Source organism: Chiloscyllium plagiosum, unplaced genomic scaffold (genome assembly GCF_037043375.1).
Source record: "Chiloscyllium plagiosum isolate Xiang-an unplaced genomic scaffold, Cpla_swu_hap1 HiC_scaffold_21, whole genome shotgun sequence".
Lineage (NCBI taxonomy): Eukaryota > Metazoa > Chordata > Chondrichthyes > Orectolobiformes > Hemiscylliidae > Chiloscyllium > Chiloscyllium plagiosum.
In genome coordinates this window covers 24,528,896-24,547,860 of record NW_028270159.1, presented here as the reverse complement: position 1 = coordinate 24,547,860, position 18,965 = coordinate 24,528,896, and the positions used below count along the sequence as shown (strand labels likewise).

The window sequence follows — 18,965 nt, the reverse complement described above, 5'->3', positions numbered from 1 at the left end:
AGATTTGAGGATGTTGTCAGAAATTATCTTTTGCAACTACGAAGAAAGATTGGATAGATATGTCTTGTTTACTTTGGAACAGAATAGCCCAAAGAATGATTTGCTTAAGCTGTGTAAAATTAGGGGCCTAAATAAAGTGGATAGAAAACCCCAAGAATGGATCAGTAACCAAGGGACATATTTTTCAAGTGGTTACTACAAGATTGTAGGGAAATGAATAATATTTTTAGATAAAGAGAAATGGGAATCCAGAACTCCACCTGAAGTGTGGCACTGGTCGAATGCCTCATTTAAAAAAAAACACTTGTGTATGACATTTGAAGTACGTACCTACAAAGTTTGAAGATTTGGGTTAGATTAGATATCACTTTTTTCATCGTTTAATTTATAATAAGTCAGAAGGGTGATTCCTGCACCCCGTGTTTTTCTTCAGTTATGCAACAGGACATAGTGTACTTAACTGGAGGCAACTTTGGGATTTCTGTACCAATTGCTCCAAACATCAGCCTTGTTTGTGTTTGGTTTTGATACTAGTGTCTGGTTCTTGATACATAAGTGCCACGTTCTTGATACATAAGTGTTACATATCTTTGAAACCTCCACTTATAATTTAGACGTTTTCAATTGAAAAAAATGACAAAGATCTGCTTATAAATCGAGACTTCAAATATATGATTATCCTTTGGGTGCAGGTTTCTTGTTTAATGTTACCACACAATGTGGTGTGTATTGACTAGCAACGCTTTGCTTTTAGATAATACATTGAACAAATTTGCAAATTTATGTTCTCGTTCATTCATTTCAATGTAAATGGTTTAGTTGTAAAGCTGGAGGACGTGCTCACCTGGGCTGTGTAGCATGTCCATCACTAAGAAATGTATCGTTATTGTTTCTTGATGAATAAGAATCCTTTCTGCATTCACATATTCAAAGATGTTTAGGAGCAAGCAAATTGCCTTTGGAGCATTTTCTTCATGTTATCATGCTTTTTACTGGTTGCCAGGGACTGTATTTAACTGTTTCCATCATGAAATCACTTAACATACGTTCTCCTTACCATAAGTAAATTTGTTTGCTTATCTTGCACACTTCTAATAATGACTCAGTATGACTTTTAGTGGGTGTATTTATAAACAAGATTTCTTGGTCACTTGTGTTTTCTTTAAATAGTTGCTTTCTGTTAAGATTTCTACTCTCCTTTTAATAACACTGATTTGTATAGGGGTGTGGTTGCATGGTTGCTGTCCAACTCCGTCGCAAAATGGCCATATGTCATGTGGTTCTTTTTGAGAGGGCAACCCAGCTAAACTTGATTTTTGCCCATCCCTTTTTCAAATATTTCATTCTTTGGGATGTGAGCAGAACTGGGAAGGTTAGCATTTGCTGCCCCCTCTCATTGTCCTGATGATGCCTTGAGAGAACAATTAAGAGGGAACTAAATTTGTGTGTGATTGGTGACTTAATGAAGGCAAGTAAGGATAATGGGTTAATTTTAGCAAGTTCTGTTCTAACACTTAATAATAAACATGTTTCTCTTAATGATTTCAAATTCTCAAAGCAGCAGGTCTTTTTATTTTCCTTGGCAAATAGCCTGACGAATTTCAAACTTATTCTTGATCGGTGTACTAATATAATCACCATACAATTGTCCCATTAGTTTCCAGCAAGCTGAGGAACAATGATACAATCTAACTTCCCCATATGGTGATGCAACGATCAGGTCAATGATGGTTTTCCCGTTGCTGATCGGAGCAAAAACACATGGATCAGGCCTGTTCTTAAACAAAACCAGAAATTGCTGAAGAAAGTCAGCAGGTCTGGCAGCAGTAGAGGAAAAGTAGAGTCAACATTTCAAGATCAGTGACCTTCCTTCAGTCCTGTTCTTGTTTTATTGATGAATTGATCACTGTTTTTTAACAATTTTTATTTTCAGTTCTCCCTCAAATCCTATTATTGTCAGCTGAAACTATAAATTTTAATGTCTGTTTCATTTTGCCCTGTTTCTAATCCAGTTTCGTTCAATATGATGCAGAGCTTCCATTCATGCATCAAATTAAAACAAAGCATCAGACCTTAGATTTGCAACTTTCAAATGATTAGCAATGTAATGTTTTAGTCTAGTTTTTTCCTGTTCATAATATGCCAACTGAAATCAATGTGAAGAAAACTAATTTAGCTTTTTCATCTTTAAATGTTTGACATTTCTACTTAGAACTTCAATCAAACAGAATATTTCTTGGCAGCATCACAACTGCTTTGCGTATGCTGACAAAATAATGTGTAACTGAAAGTAAAACAAATCCAATCCCCTCTTCTTCCTGGAGACTTTGTCAGAATTGCTTTAACTCATTTGCTAGGAACAATGTAATTCATGTGATATTCATTTCGTGAAACAAAACTCCTTCCTTATGCTTGTTATGCATGCTGAGTTGTTGGCTGAATCCAGCATTCACAAATTGCAGCTGATTTTCTAACATTTCCTGCATGATCAGTGCTTGTTTATATTTTGAGTGCATCCTGCCAAGTCTGACAATTGCAATCATACCACTTTTAATAATATGTGAAGAAAAAAGCTTCCTTTTTATTTTTCTTTGATTTGGCAAACAGCCTTGTGCTAATTATGTCCCGTTTTGACTGGGATATCCTCACAAATCGATGCAAGTTAGACGTGATGTTGCAGATGAACCTTTAAATACTGTTTGAAAAAAGTTTGGATCAGGACATGCTCTGAATTTTGTCTATTGGAAACGTTGACTTTATTCTTGATATTTGTTGGCTATTGATTATGTTTTGATGAAGAGGAGCATATAAATATACTAAAAAGTAGTGGCTATGAATTTTAATTTAGTTAATTAACATTTTGGTTTCCCTTTCTTTTAATGCTGCATTCACTCAGGACAACAATTAGCAGCCATTACTGCTTGGGATACTTCAGCTACAAATCTGACTGCTCACATTCCCCTTGTTACTCCATTTGGTGGGTAACTCCTTCATGCAAAGAGGCTTCCAGAAATGCTAGAATACTGTCAAGATCTTGAACATATTATATAGTCTACTGGAATTACTAAAGGGCATTTTGAGTGTCTTGTATTCTGGGTGCTTTTCAGTTGTGACCACTGCATAGAAAACTGATCTGTTTATGAGATGCAATGAAAAATAGTGTAAAAATTTTGGCAAAATACTTGTTAAAATCAGTTCAAATTCCATGAAATTTGGAGATAGGTTTAAGCTGGGAAAAGAAGAAAATGTTCGGAGTTGATTGCACTGGAGGAGATTGCAAAGGAGATTTGCCAGGATATCACCTGGGATGGAGCATTTCAACCAGAAAGTGAGGCTGAATAAGTGAGGTACCTGAAGGGTCAGTAACAAGGGGGGAAGGAGGGCATAATTTTAAAGATAAGCCAAGAGTTTTAGAGCGGATTTAAGGAAAAACATGTTCACCCAGAGGGTGGTGGGAGTCTTGAATATACTGTCTGGAAGAGGAGTCATAGAGCATGGGGAAACAGACTCTTTGGTCCAACCAGTCCATGCCAACCATAATACTAAACTAAACCAGTCCCACCTGTCTGTGCTTTGCCCATATCCCACCAAACATTTCTCATTTGTGTACTAATTCAAGTGTCTTTAAAACATTGTAACTGTACCTGCATCCACCACTATTTCTTGAGATAGGAAACCTCACTACCTTTAAAAAATACTTCAGTGATCACTTGAAGTGTCATAACATTCAAGGCTATGGGCCTTTGTGGGAAAATGGGGACTAGTGTAGCTGATGGTAGTGTATTTTTGGTGCAGTCTTAATGGGTTGAAGGGCCACTTTTTGTACTATATGATTTGAGGTTTCTGTTTTATCTATAACAAACAATGACTTTATCACTGGTCTTTGTTGGCTATCGATTGCATTTAGATGAAAAAAGAAAGTGTAAACGTAATTAAGCAGTGGCTATGATTTTTAATCGACGTAATTAACATGCATTTGGTTTCCTTTCTTTTAAAGCTGCATACACTCAGGACAATAATTAGCAACAATTTCAGACATTATTGACATCCATTTAATAAATATTTTCATTAAGTGTTGCCAAGCCAGTTTTGAAGAAACATCAAAATGGTTGACTTAGTCTATAAAATTACATTGAATATTTCAAGTGATGCATCTAAATACCAATCTGATTTTGTAAAGTATGGATATTTAAGTGTGCTAGGATCATGGGAGGAGTGGTCCGTGAGGTGACCTCAATGAAGTCAGCCCATCAACAAAAGATGATGCCCGGGAATTGGCAGCTTTGTCATTGGCTGGGTCCTGCGGTAGGGCATCATGGCAACATTGAGGTGGGCTATGGTGAGAGACTTAATTGTGTCTGGCGCAGGCGGTTGCAGAGGTCAATCGGCCCAGCAGCAAAAGATGGTGCCTGAGCATCAATGACTTCGACATTAGTTGGGTCTGCCGTAATGGAGGCAAGGCAGTGGTGGTTCTGAGCTGGCTCACAACTTGAACATAGATGGACTTTTCTCTTTTTAAGCTATATCTTTTCATATTTCCCTGTTTCTTAAACAATGAAAATTGAGCTGTATTGTCGTGACAATTGAAAGTTTTTCACTGTAAAGTACATGTAACAAAATCATTGATTCATTTTATTCAGTCAATCTACTGTGCAGAACTTGAATTACACTTGTGATCCACCTACATCTGCCAATTTTAGGCTGAGACAATGCTGATGAAGGAAATTCTCGTGATCACATTTTGGAACCCACCCCAACTCCCTAGCTTAAGTGTTAATGTTATCCTAATTGATAGTTATGTTATGACACTGGGTAAATCCTCCTAATTAAACCAACATCACAGAAAAGCTCACTTCGCCTCGTAATCTGCTAAAGTAGGAGTGACTGAGGACTACCCCAAATTCCATTATTTAAAGAAAAAATAACAATTTTATCCTTTAATTCCAAAAGTGAACATAAACAACAACTATTTACAACTCTGAGCCTTCTATGTCTGAAAGATTTGTTATCGACCTCCCACTCTATAACAATATACTGGTCTGATAAAACCCCTATTAAATTTACAGCAAATCAATTTTCAAAACCAGACAGCAGTGTCAGTCCTCCTCTGTTAATCTCCTTGGGTCTGTTGTACAAATTTTTCATGTGACAAAGGTAGCTTTTAGAGAGAGGGTTGCGGGCCGTCTGTTGATGGCAGAAGGTGCTCTTTCTCTGGCTAGCTGTCCAAAATGCCTGCTCGTTATACCCCAAAATGTTGGATCGTCTCATTGGTTTGATGTTGTCAAAACAATAAAATTGATCTTTGTTTTGGTTTTTGTGTCTTGGGTCATAATGTAAACTGGTTAAATTCAGACTGCTGTGAAAAGAGCTCCTGTATCTAAGTTACAGCTCAAATGCTACATCTTCAAATTGTCCAATACACTTTGTGCCTGACAGGTGCATGCCATCTTTCACTCTTTCTTAAAGGTACAGTGCACTCCTTCAATTTCATAACCAATTGAAGTCCCAGTAATAGCACTTGATTATTCTTGCAGATGTGGGATTTCTATCTGTCTGACAAATAGGACTATGGATTAACCTCGAGTAGTCTGATTTTCTTCTGAATTGTCACTGGATAAACTCTGTCTTTGTCTTTGTCTCTTTCAGTCTCTTTCCAACACTGCAATTTCTTGTACTGATCTATATTGTTAACCTACCTATCTTCCTTTATTCCTTCTCAGTCGTCTCTGCAGACTTGGCATTCTTATATGCCAAGTGTCCAGTGCTCTCCAGTTTTAAGTTAGACTTCCCTTATTGCCATTACTTTGTATTCCCACATTGATAATTATGTCTGTAGCTCACAAACATTCACTACACTACTTACCTAAGTATTTTGTAATCTTGTCGTTGTTTGTCTTTATTCATCCATTCCTTTTCTAATATGTCACTCCCTTCTGTACTGTCCAACACTTCCACCTAATGCACCTTATTTTTTGCCTACTTCTATATGCTGATCTCCATCTACAGTCAAGTTAGTTCAAATTCTCCCAGAAGCACAAGGAAACCTCCTCTCGAGGGGGGACATTTGTGCACAAGGTTGTCTAAAAGACATGATGTCCTTCACCTACCTATGCAAAATAAAATCATCAGTCAAACAGTTGGTCTCAAAGAAGATGCTTTTATATTGAGTAAATGTTTTTTTGCTGAGAATGCAAGAATTCAAGCTTTGAAATTTATTATCCATTCCAAATCTTCCCAAGAGCTGATTGTGAACAATATCTTTGAAGCACCAGTGTCTTGGCACTCCATTGCTACTAGCCGCCTTGCCTATCTGTGATGTGTTGCTGGAAAAGCACAGCAGGTCAGGCAGCATCCGAGGAGCAGAATGGCTCCAGCCTGAAATGTCGATTTTCCTGCTCCTTGGATGCTTTTCCAGCAACACACACTCCACTCTGATCTCCAGCAACTGCAGACCTCACTGTCTCCTATCTGTGATGTGCCTAGTTGAGTGATAGTTATTTACATTGAGGTTTTTGTATTTACTTTCTATTATGTGCAATTTTTTTTAAAGTGGAGCTTAGCTCTGTTAAATCATCTGTATTCTTAGTAATTTGAATAAGTTGAGACTTGAGCTGATTGGTTGCTAATTTATTTTGCAGCTGGAAGGAATAGGGGCCGGACAAATGAAGCAAAAGAGCAACACTTCGACCATGAAAGTTCAAGCCAGGAGCCTTTGCAGGAGGTCCATCCTGAAGAAGTATTGGTTATTTCACTGGGCATTACCTCTCAGATGTCACCTGGCATGATGTCAGAAAATGAGGTACAACAGTTTATTTTAAAAATTCGTTAATGGGATGTGGACATCGCTGGCTAGGCTGGCATTTGTTACCCAATACTTGTTGCCCTAGAGAAAACGGTAGTGGGCTGCCACCTTGACTTGCTGTAATCAATGGGATTCAGTGACATTCACAGTGCTGCTTTGAAAAAGGATTTGCAGAATTTTGACCGAGTGACTGTGAAGGAATAGTGATATAGTTCCAAGTCAGGTTGGAGAGTGGCTTTCAGGTGATGATGGTCCTATGCTTCTGCCTTTTCTCTCCCAGATGGTTGAGACTAAGGGTGTGGAAGGTGATGTCTGAGGAGCTTTGAGTTACTGTGATGAATCTTGCAAATGGTATACACCACTGTTCCTGTGTGGTGTTGATGAAGAGAGTGAATGTTCATGGTGATGGCTTGGGTTCCAGTCAAATAGGAAGCATCCTGATTGATGTTGGTGATGCACTCGTCCAGACAAGTGGCCAATACTCTATCAAACTCATTACTTGTGTTTGATGGATGGCACTGCAGAAACAGAAAATGTTACATGGCATGGAATTCTTAAACTCTGACCTGCATTTGTAGCCACAGTACATACTTGGCTGTTCCAGTTCCATTTCTGGTGAATGGCAAAACCCAGAATGTAGATAATGGGGGATTCAGGATGGTCATGCCATTGAGCGTCAAGGAATGATGATTAGATTCTGATCTGTTGGACATGATGTGGCGGTGCCTGTGTTGGACTGGGGTGGACAAACTTAAAAATCACACAACCCCAGGTGATAGTCCAACGGTTTATTTGGAAGCGCTAGCTTTCAGAGTGCTGCTCCTTCATCGGGTAGTTGTTGAGCAGAACCATAAGACACAGAACTTATAGCAAAAGATTAGTGTCGTGCAACTGAAATGATGTATTGAACAAACCTAGATTGCTGTTAAGTCTTTCATCTTTTAGAATGGGTTGCAGGTTTCGGTTCATTAATAAATAAATCCCAGAACTACTTTAAATTTATAGCTCAGGTTGAGGGTCTGGATGCAGGTTGTTTGCTGAGCTGGAAGATTTGTTTTTCAGACGTTTCTTCACCATACTAGGTATCATCTTCAGTGATGAAACGTCTGAAAATGAACCTTCCAGTTCAGCGAGCAAACTGACATCCTGAGAAGGAGATGTTGAGTTTGTGTGGATTAATATTGTATATTGGGAAGTTTGGTTGCAAAAATGTAATGGTCAAAAGTTTTGAGAAATGTCTCTGCCTTCTGAAATTTCAAGAAATAAACTTTGACTATATTTTTAATTCTGAGTTATCATAGCCTCAGATACTCCTATTCAGCAGGAGGCCTTCGGAACCATTATTGACAAAAGCAGAAAATTAATTATTTTAAAATTATTTTCCCTGACCTATTTGATTTATTAGTATTGTGATGTAAATAAGAACAGCAACCGGTATTTAAAGGTATGCTGTCTGACAACCTTGGAGAATGCAAAAGATGAGGAATTTGTCATGAACAGCTGAGACTGGAAGGATTAAATAAAGGTTGTGATGAGGAGCTGCTGAAATATGGGTCATTTCATGGATGCAGTAGATTATGTAATTCACAAGTTGATAATGTAAAGTAAACTTAACTGTACATAAATAGGACCTAGAAATATAATGTTTGAAGTTTCAAAAAAAAAAATGCTAGTAATAGTACCTGGGGTTCTTTGTTACTTAAGGTAGATTGTTTTCTCATGAGTTGTCATTAAGCTTTGTGCGTGGGAAATCATGTCTCTCGAACTTGATTGAGTTTTTTGAAAACGTAACACAGAGGATTGATGAGGGCAGAGTGGTGGACATGATCTATATGGACTTCAGTTAGGCGTTTAACAAAGTTCCCCCTGGGAGACTGGTTAGCAAGGTTAGATCTCATGAAATACAAGGAGAACTAGCCATTTTGGATACTGAGGTGGCTTAAAGGTAGAAGACAGAGGGTGGTGGAGGAAGGTTGTTTTTCAGACTGGAGGTCTGTGACCAGTGGAGTGCTACAAGGATCCGTGCTGGGTCTGCTACTTTTTGTCTTTTATATAAATGATTTGGATGTGAGTATAAGAGGTATAGTTAGTAAGTTTACAGATGACACCAAAACTGGGGTAGTGTTAGTGGACAGCGAAGAAGGTTATCTCAGATTACAAAGGGATCTTGATTAGATGGGCCACTAGGCTGAGGAGTGGTAGATGGAGTTTAATTTAGAAAAATGCAAGATGCTGCATTTTGGGAAAGCAAGTCTTAGCAGGACTTATACACTTAATGGTAAGGTCCTAGGGAGTGTTGCTGAACAAAGAGGCCTTAGAGTGCAGGTTCACAGCTCCTTGAAAATAAAGTCGCAGGAAGGTAGCATAGTGAAGGCGGTGTTTAGTATGCTTTCCTTTATTGGTCAGAGTGTTGAGTATAGGAGTTGGGAGGTCATGTTGCAGCTGTATAGGCCACTTTTGGAATATTGCATGCAATTCTGGTCTCTTTCCTATAGGAATGATGTTGTGAAACTTGAAAAAGTTCAGAAAAGATTTACAAGAATGTTGCAAAGGTTGGAGGATTTGAACTGTCGAGAGAGGCTGAACAGGCTGGGGCTGTTTTCCCTGGGGCATTGAAGGCTGAGGGGTAACCTCCAGGTTTATAAAATTATGGGGGACAGCCTTTTCCCGGGGGTGGGGGAGTCCAGAACTAGAGGGCATAGGTCTAGGGTGAGAGAGGAAGGATATGAGATACCTAAGGGGCAACTTTTCTCCAGTAGAGGGTGGTTCGTGTATGGAATGAGCTGTCAGAGGAAGTGGTGGAGGCTGGTAAACTTAACATTTAAAAAGCACCTGGATGGGTATATGCATAGGAAGGGTTTAGAGGGATATGGGCCAAGTGCTGGCAGGAGGGACTAGATTGGGTTGGGATATCTGGTCGGCATGGCTGAGTTGGACCGAAGGGTCTGTTTCCATGCTGTACGTCTCTGTGACTCATGACTCTTTGTTTCTGAAGAAATAAGCATTGGAAGATAAAATTGAAAGCTAATCCCGGGCTGCTTGTTCATATCCTATTAGCTCATTACAAATGGAAATAGTTGATTTTGGGGATTGCTTGCTTGTCTATCCTCTAAGCTAATAAACTTGTGGATTAGACAACTAAAAGAGAAAAGAGATTTGATACTCTGAAGTATGTCACATCACCTTTAGTATCTTAGAGGGTTTGATTTTAAAAGTCCAGTTATGCTTCAAGAATTGATACACAATTTGAATTGTTCAAAATTATTTTGACTGCACAAATTGCAAAGTTGTCAGAATGTAAAGCTAACTTTCTAATTATAGTAAAAACACCTGTGCTTTCTCACAAATCATTTCAAGACAAATGATACATTAGTGATCAATGAGAAGCAGAGCTGCATCAGTTAATTCCAAAACTAGAGATGTGCGATTCTTCTTTATTTTGTACCTATTATTCCTTGAACCGAGGCAAAACAAATTTCTGCAGATTTGAGGCTGGCATGATGCGAGAGGTTAAACAAAGCCTGTGACACTAATAATTTTTGCTGACCATTTTCAAAGTTTGATTTTTTTTAAAGTCAGAATAGACATCAAGTCCACTTCAACATCCAACAATCTGATCTATGCACAGCCCATGACTGAGTATATTGACGTTGTTTGTGTAGTTTTTTTTACCCGCAACTGTAGTGTCCTTATCCCCATCAAATTCTGTTATTGTAGTTCCACCTTCAAACTTGCATGTGCTTCTCAACTTTGTATGTCAAAAAAAAACAGTGTTACATATGCATTGATTGATTGATGCAGACAAAATTGCAGACTGTTCAATTTGTGGACTGAGTGGAAGATGCTATTTGCACCACCTAGTGGCCGTTTTGTTAACATCTTTTTGAATTTCCTTTACAGCAAAGAATCAGCATGGAAGGATATGAAATAGTTTGGGCTGAAAAATTCTTCCAGTTATATAACTGCTTGTCTGAAATTATATCAGTTACTCTTACATGAACTCTCATGTTTTGCTATCTCGTCATAAAATTATTTGTTCGACATAGGTAACAACGGCAAAAAGATAATAATTTATTGAAACTTTTTTTAACCAGGTTGAACATTCAATTTAATTTGTTTTCTTCCATGAGTTTTAATATTCATGTGAATGAACCTGTTTATATTGAGTCTTTCAAATCTTCAGAGTATCCAAATGCCTTTGTCCCATTAAGTATTCATTGTACCTCAGGCAGTTGTGATAGCTAATTTGGGAATATGGTCGTGGCATCTTTTAAATTTTTTATCAAGCTGTTTGACATATTATGACACACCTTCATGGTCATCACATCCTAAAGTGAGATTTGAACCTGGATCTTCTGGCCCAGAGATAGAGGTACTGTCACTACACCACAAGACCCTCACTGATTTTTGTGTTTATAAGCGATTTCAGATGATTACAGACAGTCTAAGTGCTACCAGCATGAAAAATGTGGTAATATAACTGTGTTCTCTAGTCAGTTGACAATCCCAAACCAATATAGTTGCTACAATAGTATCGAAGAGGTTTAGATTTGATTAATTAAGTGATCGGTTTATCTATCATAAAATTCATAGCTATTGTAAGGTAATTCAAATATAATGTATTGTGCTTCAAAATAATTAAATCATCAGTGATTTAAATTTAAATATGAGCTTTGTGCTGAAAATATTAAGTTATCCAATTTATAAGCAAATAACATTAAAAGAATATTTCCACAAAAGAATGCCAAATCATAGCTTTTTTAAATGCTTCTTGCCTCATATATTTATTTTGTTCAGGTGTTGAGCATGCAGCTTGCTGAAAGTGGGCAGGGAGAAGTGCCTGCAGACGATGGAAAACTGCATGGCAAACCAGATAAAACTCTGCGTTTTTCCCTCTGTAGTGATAATCTGGAGGGAATATCAGAAGGTGAGACTTTTCTTGGATTAGTTAAATACTGAGTTCCATTACCCTAGACCTTGCTGGGATTAGTTCCCTTTTGCTTCACTTGTAAAAAATTTTCTTCTCCTCTTGAAATCCTGAATGATTTTGCCTCAACGTATCTCAGCTTCCTCCACCCTCGGTTCTTGCCTTCCAGCAATTGTGTCACTCTGAAGTTGAATTCTTTGGTGTGTACTCTCTCTTGGCTTGCCGTTTGTGGCACAGCTTTCTATTACTAATTCTTAAGTTCACAATTTTGTTCTAAGCTCTTCCTTAGTTGCCCTGCTGTCACATTATAAGAATTTCATCAAAACTTAGCTTTTTGTTTGAATCTTTTCGTAAAACTGGTCAGCCATCTAAGGTTTTTCTATCTCTTTAAATTTGTATTTATCATATATTTTAAATTAGCTGTCAATATTTCCACCAAACAGGACCTTCAAACCGCTCAAATTCTGTATCCTCACTCGACCTGGAAGGAGAATCAGTCTCTGAACTTGGAGCAGGACCTTCTGGAAGTAATGGTGTTGAAGCTTTGCAGCTTTTGGAACATGAACAAGGTAAGTCAAACAGAATGGTAACAAAGCACTTTGAAAGCTCAGTCAACCAAACAGTTGTAAATCAATGATTTATTTAATCTTGATTCCCTAGTTGCTTGCACAGTATTCTACTTAGAATATAGAATGGTACAGCACTGGAATAGGCCCTTCAACTCATCGTATCTGTGCTAATCATGATGCCATTCGAAACTAATCCCATCTGCTTGCGCATGGTCTGTGTCCCTCTATTACCTGCTTGTTCATTTGTCTGTCTAATTGCCTGTTTAACATTGCTACTGTATCTGCTTCGACCAAACCTTCCCCACACCCCTGCAGCATGTTGCAGACACCTACCATTCTGCATAATAAGACTTGCCTCACACATACCCTTTTAAACTTTCCCATCTCATCTTAAACCTATTTCCCCTGATATTCGACATGTCTACCCTGGGAAAAGGACTCTGACTATTCACCCTCTCCATGTTTCTCTCAATTTTTTAATATATCTCTATCAGGTCACCCCCAACCTTTGACAAAAACAAACTTTGACCAACTTCTTCTTACAGCTAGTAGACTCCAATCCAGGCGACATCATGCTAAACCTCTTTTGCAACCTCTCCAAAGTCTCCACATCGTTACTGTTGTGTGGCAACCAGAACTGCACACAGTTCTCCAATGTTTTATACAACTTCAACTTGATTTGTTTATACTCAATGCCCTGACTAATGAAGACAGGTATGCCGTATACCACCTTTAACACCTTGTGTTGCTATTTTGAAGGAGTCATGGATTTACATGCCATGATCCCTCTGTATAATCAATGCTCATTAGGATCCTGTTGTTTACTGTTTACTTTCCTCTTGCATTTGACCTTCCAAGACACATCATCTCACAATTGTCTGTATTAAATCCACTCAACTTCCCAGTAGATCATTATCCTGCTATATCCTTTGACAATCTTAATCGCTGTTCACAGCTCGGTCAATTTTCATGTTGTCTGCGAAATCAGATTGTCTGCATTTTCATTCTATATATATTAAACAACACCGGTCCCAGCACTGATCCTTGCCGAACATCACTGGTCACAGACCTCCAGTCAGGAAAGCTAACTTCTATAACCAAGTCAATTTTATGTTCAACTTAACAACTCACTGTGGATCCCATAAGACTCAATCTTTTCATAGTAGGGGCCTTGTCAAATGTTTTACTAAAGTTCACACAGCATCCACTGTCCTACCCTCATCAATCATCCTCATCACTTCCTCTAAAAACTTGATCACATTTGTAAGACAAGACCTCTCCCCCACACAGCCAGGCTGACTATCCCAAATGAGTAAATCCTGTCACTAAGAACCTTCTCCAACAATTTCCCTGCCACTGATGTAGGGTTCACCGCTGTATAATTTCCTGGATTATTCATGTTGCCTTCCTTATACGAGCAACATTTATAAAATTTATTCATTTTGAGAGTTGAGGGCATCGCTGGCTGGCCAGCACTTTTGTTGCCCTTGAGAACGTGGTGGTGAGCTGTCGTCTTGATCTGCTGCTGTCCCAAAAGCTAGTAGGGATGGAATTCCAGGATTTTGGTCAAGTGACAGAAGAAACAGCAATACGTTTCCAAGTCAGGATGGTGAGTGGTTTGGAGGGGAACTTGAAGGTGTGAGTGTTCTCAGATATCTACTGCCCTTGTCCTTCTAGATGGAAGTGGTTGTGGGTTTGCAAGGTGCTGCCTGACCCTTGCAGAATCTGAAAATTTCTGCAGTGTGTTTTGTAAATAGTACACTCTGCTGCAACTGAGCTTTAGTGCATGTGTGTGGTTGTAATGTCAATTGAGCAAGCTACTTTTCTCCTGGATGATGTCATTCTTCTTGAGTGAGTTGTTGGGGCACCAGTCGTCCAGACAAGTGGGAAGTAATCCATCCCACTGCTGACATGTGCCTTGTGGATTGTAGACAGGCTGTGGAAAATCGGGAGGTATTAGTCACTTCAGTATTCCTAGCCTCTGACCTGCTCTTGTAGTCACTGTGTTTATCTGGTGAGTCTTGTTGAGTTTCTGGTCAATGATAACACCGAGGATGGTAATAGTGGGGGAATTTAATGATGGTAACCCCATTGAGTGTCAAAGGATGGTGGTAAGATTATCTCTTATTAGTCATGGTCATAGCCTGGCATTTGTGTTTCATGAGTGTTACTTGCTACATGTCACTCTAAGCCTGGATCTTGTTTAATTTGGACGTAGACTGTTTCGGTATCTGAGGTGTTGTGAATGTTGCTGAACATTGTGCAATCATCGGTGCAAATCCCCATTTTGGACGTTATGATGGAGGGAAGGTCATTGAAGCAGCTGAAGATGATTGGACCCTGGACACTACCCTGAGGAACTCCTGCAGACATGTCCTGGAGCTGAGATGACTGACTTCCAACAACCACGACCAACTTTGTATGTGACAAGTTTGATGCTAACCATGGGAGAGTTTGCCCCCAGATTTCCATTGATTCCAGTTTTGCCAGAGCTCCTTGATGCCACACTCAGTTGAATGCAGCCTTGATATCAAGAGCTGTCACACTCATCTCACCTCTGAAATTCAGCTCTAAACCAAGATTGTAATGGAGTCAGGAGCTGAGTGGTCCTGGTAGAACCCAAACATGGTGTCGCTGAGGAAGGTGTCGCTGAGGAGGTGCTGCTTGATAGCACTGTTGATGACACCATCCATCACTTTTACTGATGATCAAGAGTAGACTAATGGGATGGTAATTGACTTGGATTTGTCCTGCTTTTTGTTTACAGGACATAGCTGGACAATTTTCCACTTTGTTAGCTGGATACCAGTGTTGTAACTGTACTGTAACAGCTTAGCTAGGGGAGTGCAAGTTCTAAAGCACAAGTCTTCAGGGCTATTGCCAGAATGTTGTCAGGGCCTGTAGCTTTTGAAGTATGCAGTCTCTCCAACTGTTTCGTGATATCATGTGAAGTAAATCGAATTGGCTGAAGACTGGTATCTATAATGTTGGGGACCAATGGAGGAGGCAAAAATGGATCACCCACTTGGCACTTCTGGCTGAAGGTGACTGTGAAAGCATCAGTCTTATCTTTCGCACTGATGTGCTAGGCTCTTTCAGCATCGAGGATGGCAATATTTGTGAAACCGCCTCCTTCGGTGAGTTGTTTAATCTTCCACCACTGTTGACCGTTGGATGTGGCAGGACTACAGACCTTAGATTTGATCCGTTAGTTGTGGGATTAGTAAGCTCTGTGTATCACATGCTGCTTCTGCTGTTTGACATGCAAGTTGCCCCACTTGGTGGATTATCCAGGTTGACGCCTCACTTTTCACGTATGCCTGGTACTGCTTCTGGAATGGCTTCCCATGCTATCCATTGAGCCGGGGTTGAGTGGTGGATATGCCAGGTCATGAGGTTTCAAATTCTGCTGCTGTTGATGGCCCACAGTGTCTCGTGGATGCTCAGTCTTGAGTTGTTAGATTTTTCAAAGTCTATCCCATTTAGCACAGTGATCACTTATCACAACACAATGTAGGTTGTCCTCAATGTGAGGATGGAACCTCAACTCCACAAGAACTGTGGTGGTGCCTCTTACCAGTACCATCATGGACAGGTACACCTGCAGCTGACAGATTGGTAAAGATGAGGTCAAGTATATTTTTCCCTCTTGGTTACCTCACTACTTGCCATAGACCTAGTCTAGCAACTATATCCTCGAGGACTCAACCAGCTTAATCAGTAGTACTGCTGCTGAGCCACTCTTGGTGGTTTCCCCCACCAGAGTACATTTTGTACCCTTGTCATCCGACATGCTTCCTGCAAGTGTTGCTCAACATGGAGTACTGACGATTTGTTGGCTGAGGGAGGACAGTACGTGGTAATCTGCAGGAGGTTTCCTCACGCATATTTAACCTGGAACTATGAGACTTCATGGGTCCCGAATAAATGTTGAGGACTTCCAGGGCAATTCCCACCCAACTGTATACCACTGTGCCACCACCTTTGCCGGGTGTGTCCTGCTGGTGGGAAGGGACCATCTTCAGGGCTGGTGGTGATGATGTTGATGTCTGGGACATTGTCTGTAAGGTATGATTCCGGGGACTGTGACTATGTCAGGCAGTTGCTTGATAAGTCTGAGAGACAATTGTCCCAGTTTTGGCACTAGCACCCAGATGTTAGTCAGGAAGACTTTGCACGGTCAACAAAGCTGTTTCTGCTGTTGTCTTTTCTAATGCCTAGGTCGATGCCAGGTGATCCATCTTAATTTCTTTGAGAGTTTCTTTAAAAGTCCTACTTGCTACACCATTTCAGAAAGCAATTGAAAGTCAACTACATTACTGAGTCTGGAGTCACATGTAGGCCACACCAGGTAAAATGGCAGATTTCCTTCCCTGAAGGATGGTAGTGAACCAGATGTGTTTTTCTAACAATTGATAATGACTTCACATGGTTATCAGTAGATTCTTAATACCAGATTTTTAAAAAATTTAATTCAAATTCCACCATCTGCCACAGGATTTGATCATTGCCAGAACATTACCTGGGTCTCTGGATTAATAGTCTAGCAATAACACGAATAGGCTATCGCCTTCACAAGAATATTAGCTATTCTCCAGTCTTCTGGGACCACCTGTGGCTAAAAAGGATGTAGAGTTCCCTGTTCAGCCCCAACAGTCTCCTCCCTTGACTCCTTCAGTAGCCTGGGAACTTATCTACCTTGATATTTTTCAAAATACCCAGTACCACCATGTCCTTAATATCAATGTGCCCTAGAATATTGACATAGCCCTCACTAATTATCCAGTGAATTCCGATGCAAAGTGCTCATTAAGGCCTTCACCCACCAAATTCCTCTGCATAAATTCCCCCCTGTCCTTGAGTGGACCTACCCTTTCCCTAGCTACCCTCCTGCCCCTAATATACATATAAATGCCTTGGAATTCTTCATAATCCTACTTATCAAGGACACTTTTTGACCACAGGGTACTCTGCACTGCATGCCTGCCTGCCCCTCGTGGCAGTCACCCATCTATATAGCTGAAGCTTCATTGTGGCCATACCCCTGAAGTTCCAATCCACAAAATATTATGCCTCCTATCTGCTGTCAATGAGTCCAACCAATCCATCCGCTTTGAGTGGAGCTGCAGCTGGACATGCTGCTTCCTGGAAACACAGTTGTCAGGGGCATTTGAGGACTTTATGAAATCCCACATGTCATAGGAGGAGCATGCCACTCTGCTCATTGCCATTACTGCCCCTCTAAGTACTGCAACAGTCCTTGCTCGTCGCCCTCTTCCAACGCTTTCACTCAACCCACATTATTGAGTTTTACATGAATTCTTGCATTTTCTGGGATCACAAACTATAAACCAATGGTATAGATGCTGATGTGGAGATCTTGCAGTACTTCCTATTATATGTTAATTGGGTGTTTGATCAAGTTGTGGGCATGAATGAGGGATGCATGTATCCTACATATAAATGACTGAACTGTTGGTTAGGAGGGATGTGTTTGCAATATGTGTCTCTAAATAAAACCTAGTGTCTGAAGACTGGACTTGTTCCAATCAATATAATACTTTCAATTTCAATCTTAAAGAAGTATGATAGGTTTTGTCAAGTTATGTTAGGTTTATTTTTTGAGCAATTTACAACTTTGACAAATAACAGCAAAGTGCTGGAGGAACTCCAGATCTACTCCTATCTGTGGAGAAAGAAAGCGTTAACATTTTGAGTCCAATGGTGCTTCCAAAGTTTGTCAGCCCTCTTTGGATGGTGAGCACTCTGTTGTTGAGAAATATTGATTTTGGTTTCAGTGACATCAAAAAAACGTTACCATGATTTGTGTTTGAAACAGTTAAATTGGATGGAGTGGTTTCTTTGGAGATCTGATACTCTGTGGCTTGTTACATGCAGCAGCTTGTGTATATATATATATATATATATTTACATGGCAGGAAAGGAGGCCTTTGTTGAGAAGTCTGGAGTTTGGTAGTATATTTCCTGAACTTCCCTACCATGTCTATCTGGACTGCTTTTTCAGTTGTCAGTAAATACTTGGGTAAGAAATGAGTGATTTCTTCTTTGGCTGTCTCTGATCTGTGCCCACAGGGTAGAGAATAAATACTTTGTCAGATACAGGTCCATTGCTTAAATTCATTTAATTTCACTTAATTCTTTCTCTTGCACCAGTCCCTCTTGGCAATTGTGGTCTGTAAGTTTGTTTAGTGGGAAAATTGTCTTAACAGCTTGTCACTGTTAAGATTGCATATATACTATTTTTGTTTAATTTGGACTGTTGTTTATGTAATAAATGTGCTCCTGTAAGACTCCTGTTTTGATGCTATGGATCTGAAAGATTGTTTTATTCTTGTCAAAGGTCTTGCGTCTCTTTCAAAAATTGCACAACTGTGCGGTTGTAGTTTCTCCTTGGCTTTGGAATGATCCTAATGGTGCAAACTCTTGGCAAGTGGGAGCCAAGATGTGCATATTTTATTTGCCCATTAATTGCTAAATAATCAAGAGCTGAAAATGTGTTGCTGGAAAAGCGCAGCAGGTCAGGCAGCATCCAAGGAACAGAAGAATCGACGTTTCGGGCATAAGCTCTTCAGGAATTCCGGAAGAAGGCCTTATGCCCGAAATGTCGATTCTCCTGTTCCTTGGATACTGCCTGACCTGCTGCGCT

The 18,965-nt window shown here is 39.7% G+C and overlaps 1 protein-coding gene across 14 annotated transcripts in view; it reads left to right on the top strand.

Annotated features, from left to right (window-relative positions):
• The window catches only part of gapvd1 (GTPase activating protein and VPS9 domains 1), a 145,201-nt gene that overhangs the window by 78,248 nt on the left and 47,988 nt on the right, over positions 1 to 18,965 (top strand). For 11 of the 14 annotated variants that reach the window (XM_087998409.1, XM_043720193.2, XM_087998408.1 and 8 more), the window contains 4 exons: positions 2,897 to 2,977; positions 6,639 to 6,799; positions 11,600 to 11,729; positions 12,173 to 12,298. In XM_087998409.1, the coding sequence (XP_087854535.1) occupies positions 2,897 to 2,977; positions 6,639 to 6,799; positions 11,600 to 11,729; positions 12,173 to 12,298 (498 nt within the window). The remainder of the gene's footprint in view (positions 1 to 2,896; positions 2,978 to 6,638; positions 6,800 to 11,599; positions 11,730 to 12,172; positions 12,299 to 18,965) is intronic. The other 3 variants (XM_087998413.1, XM_087998411.1, XM_087998414.1) reach the window with 1 other exon arrangement.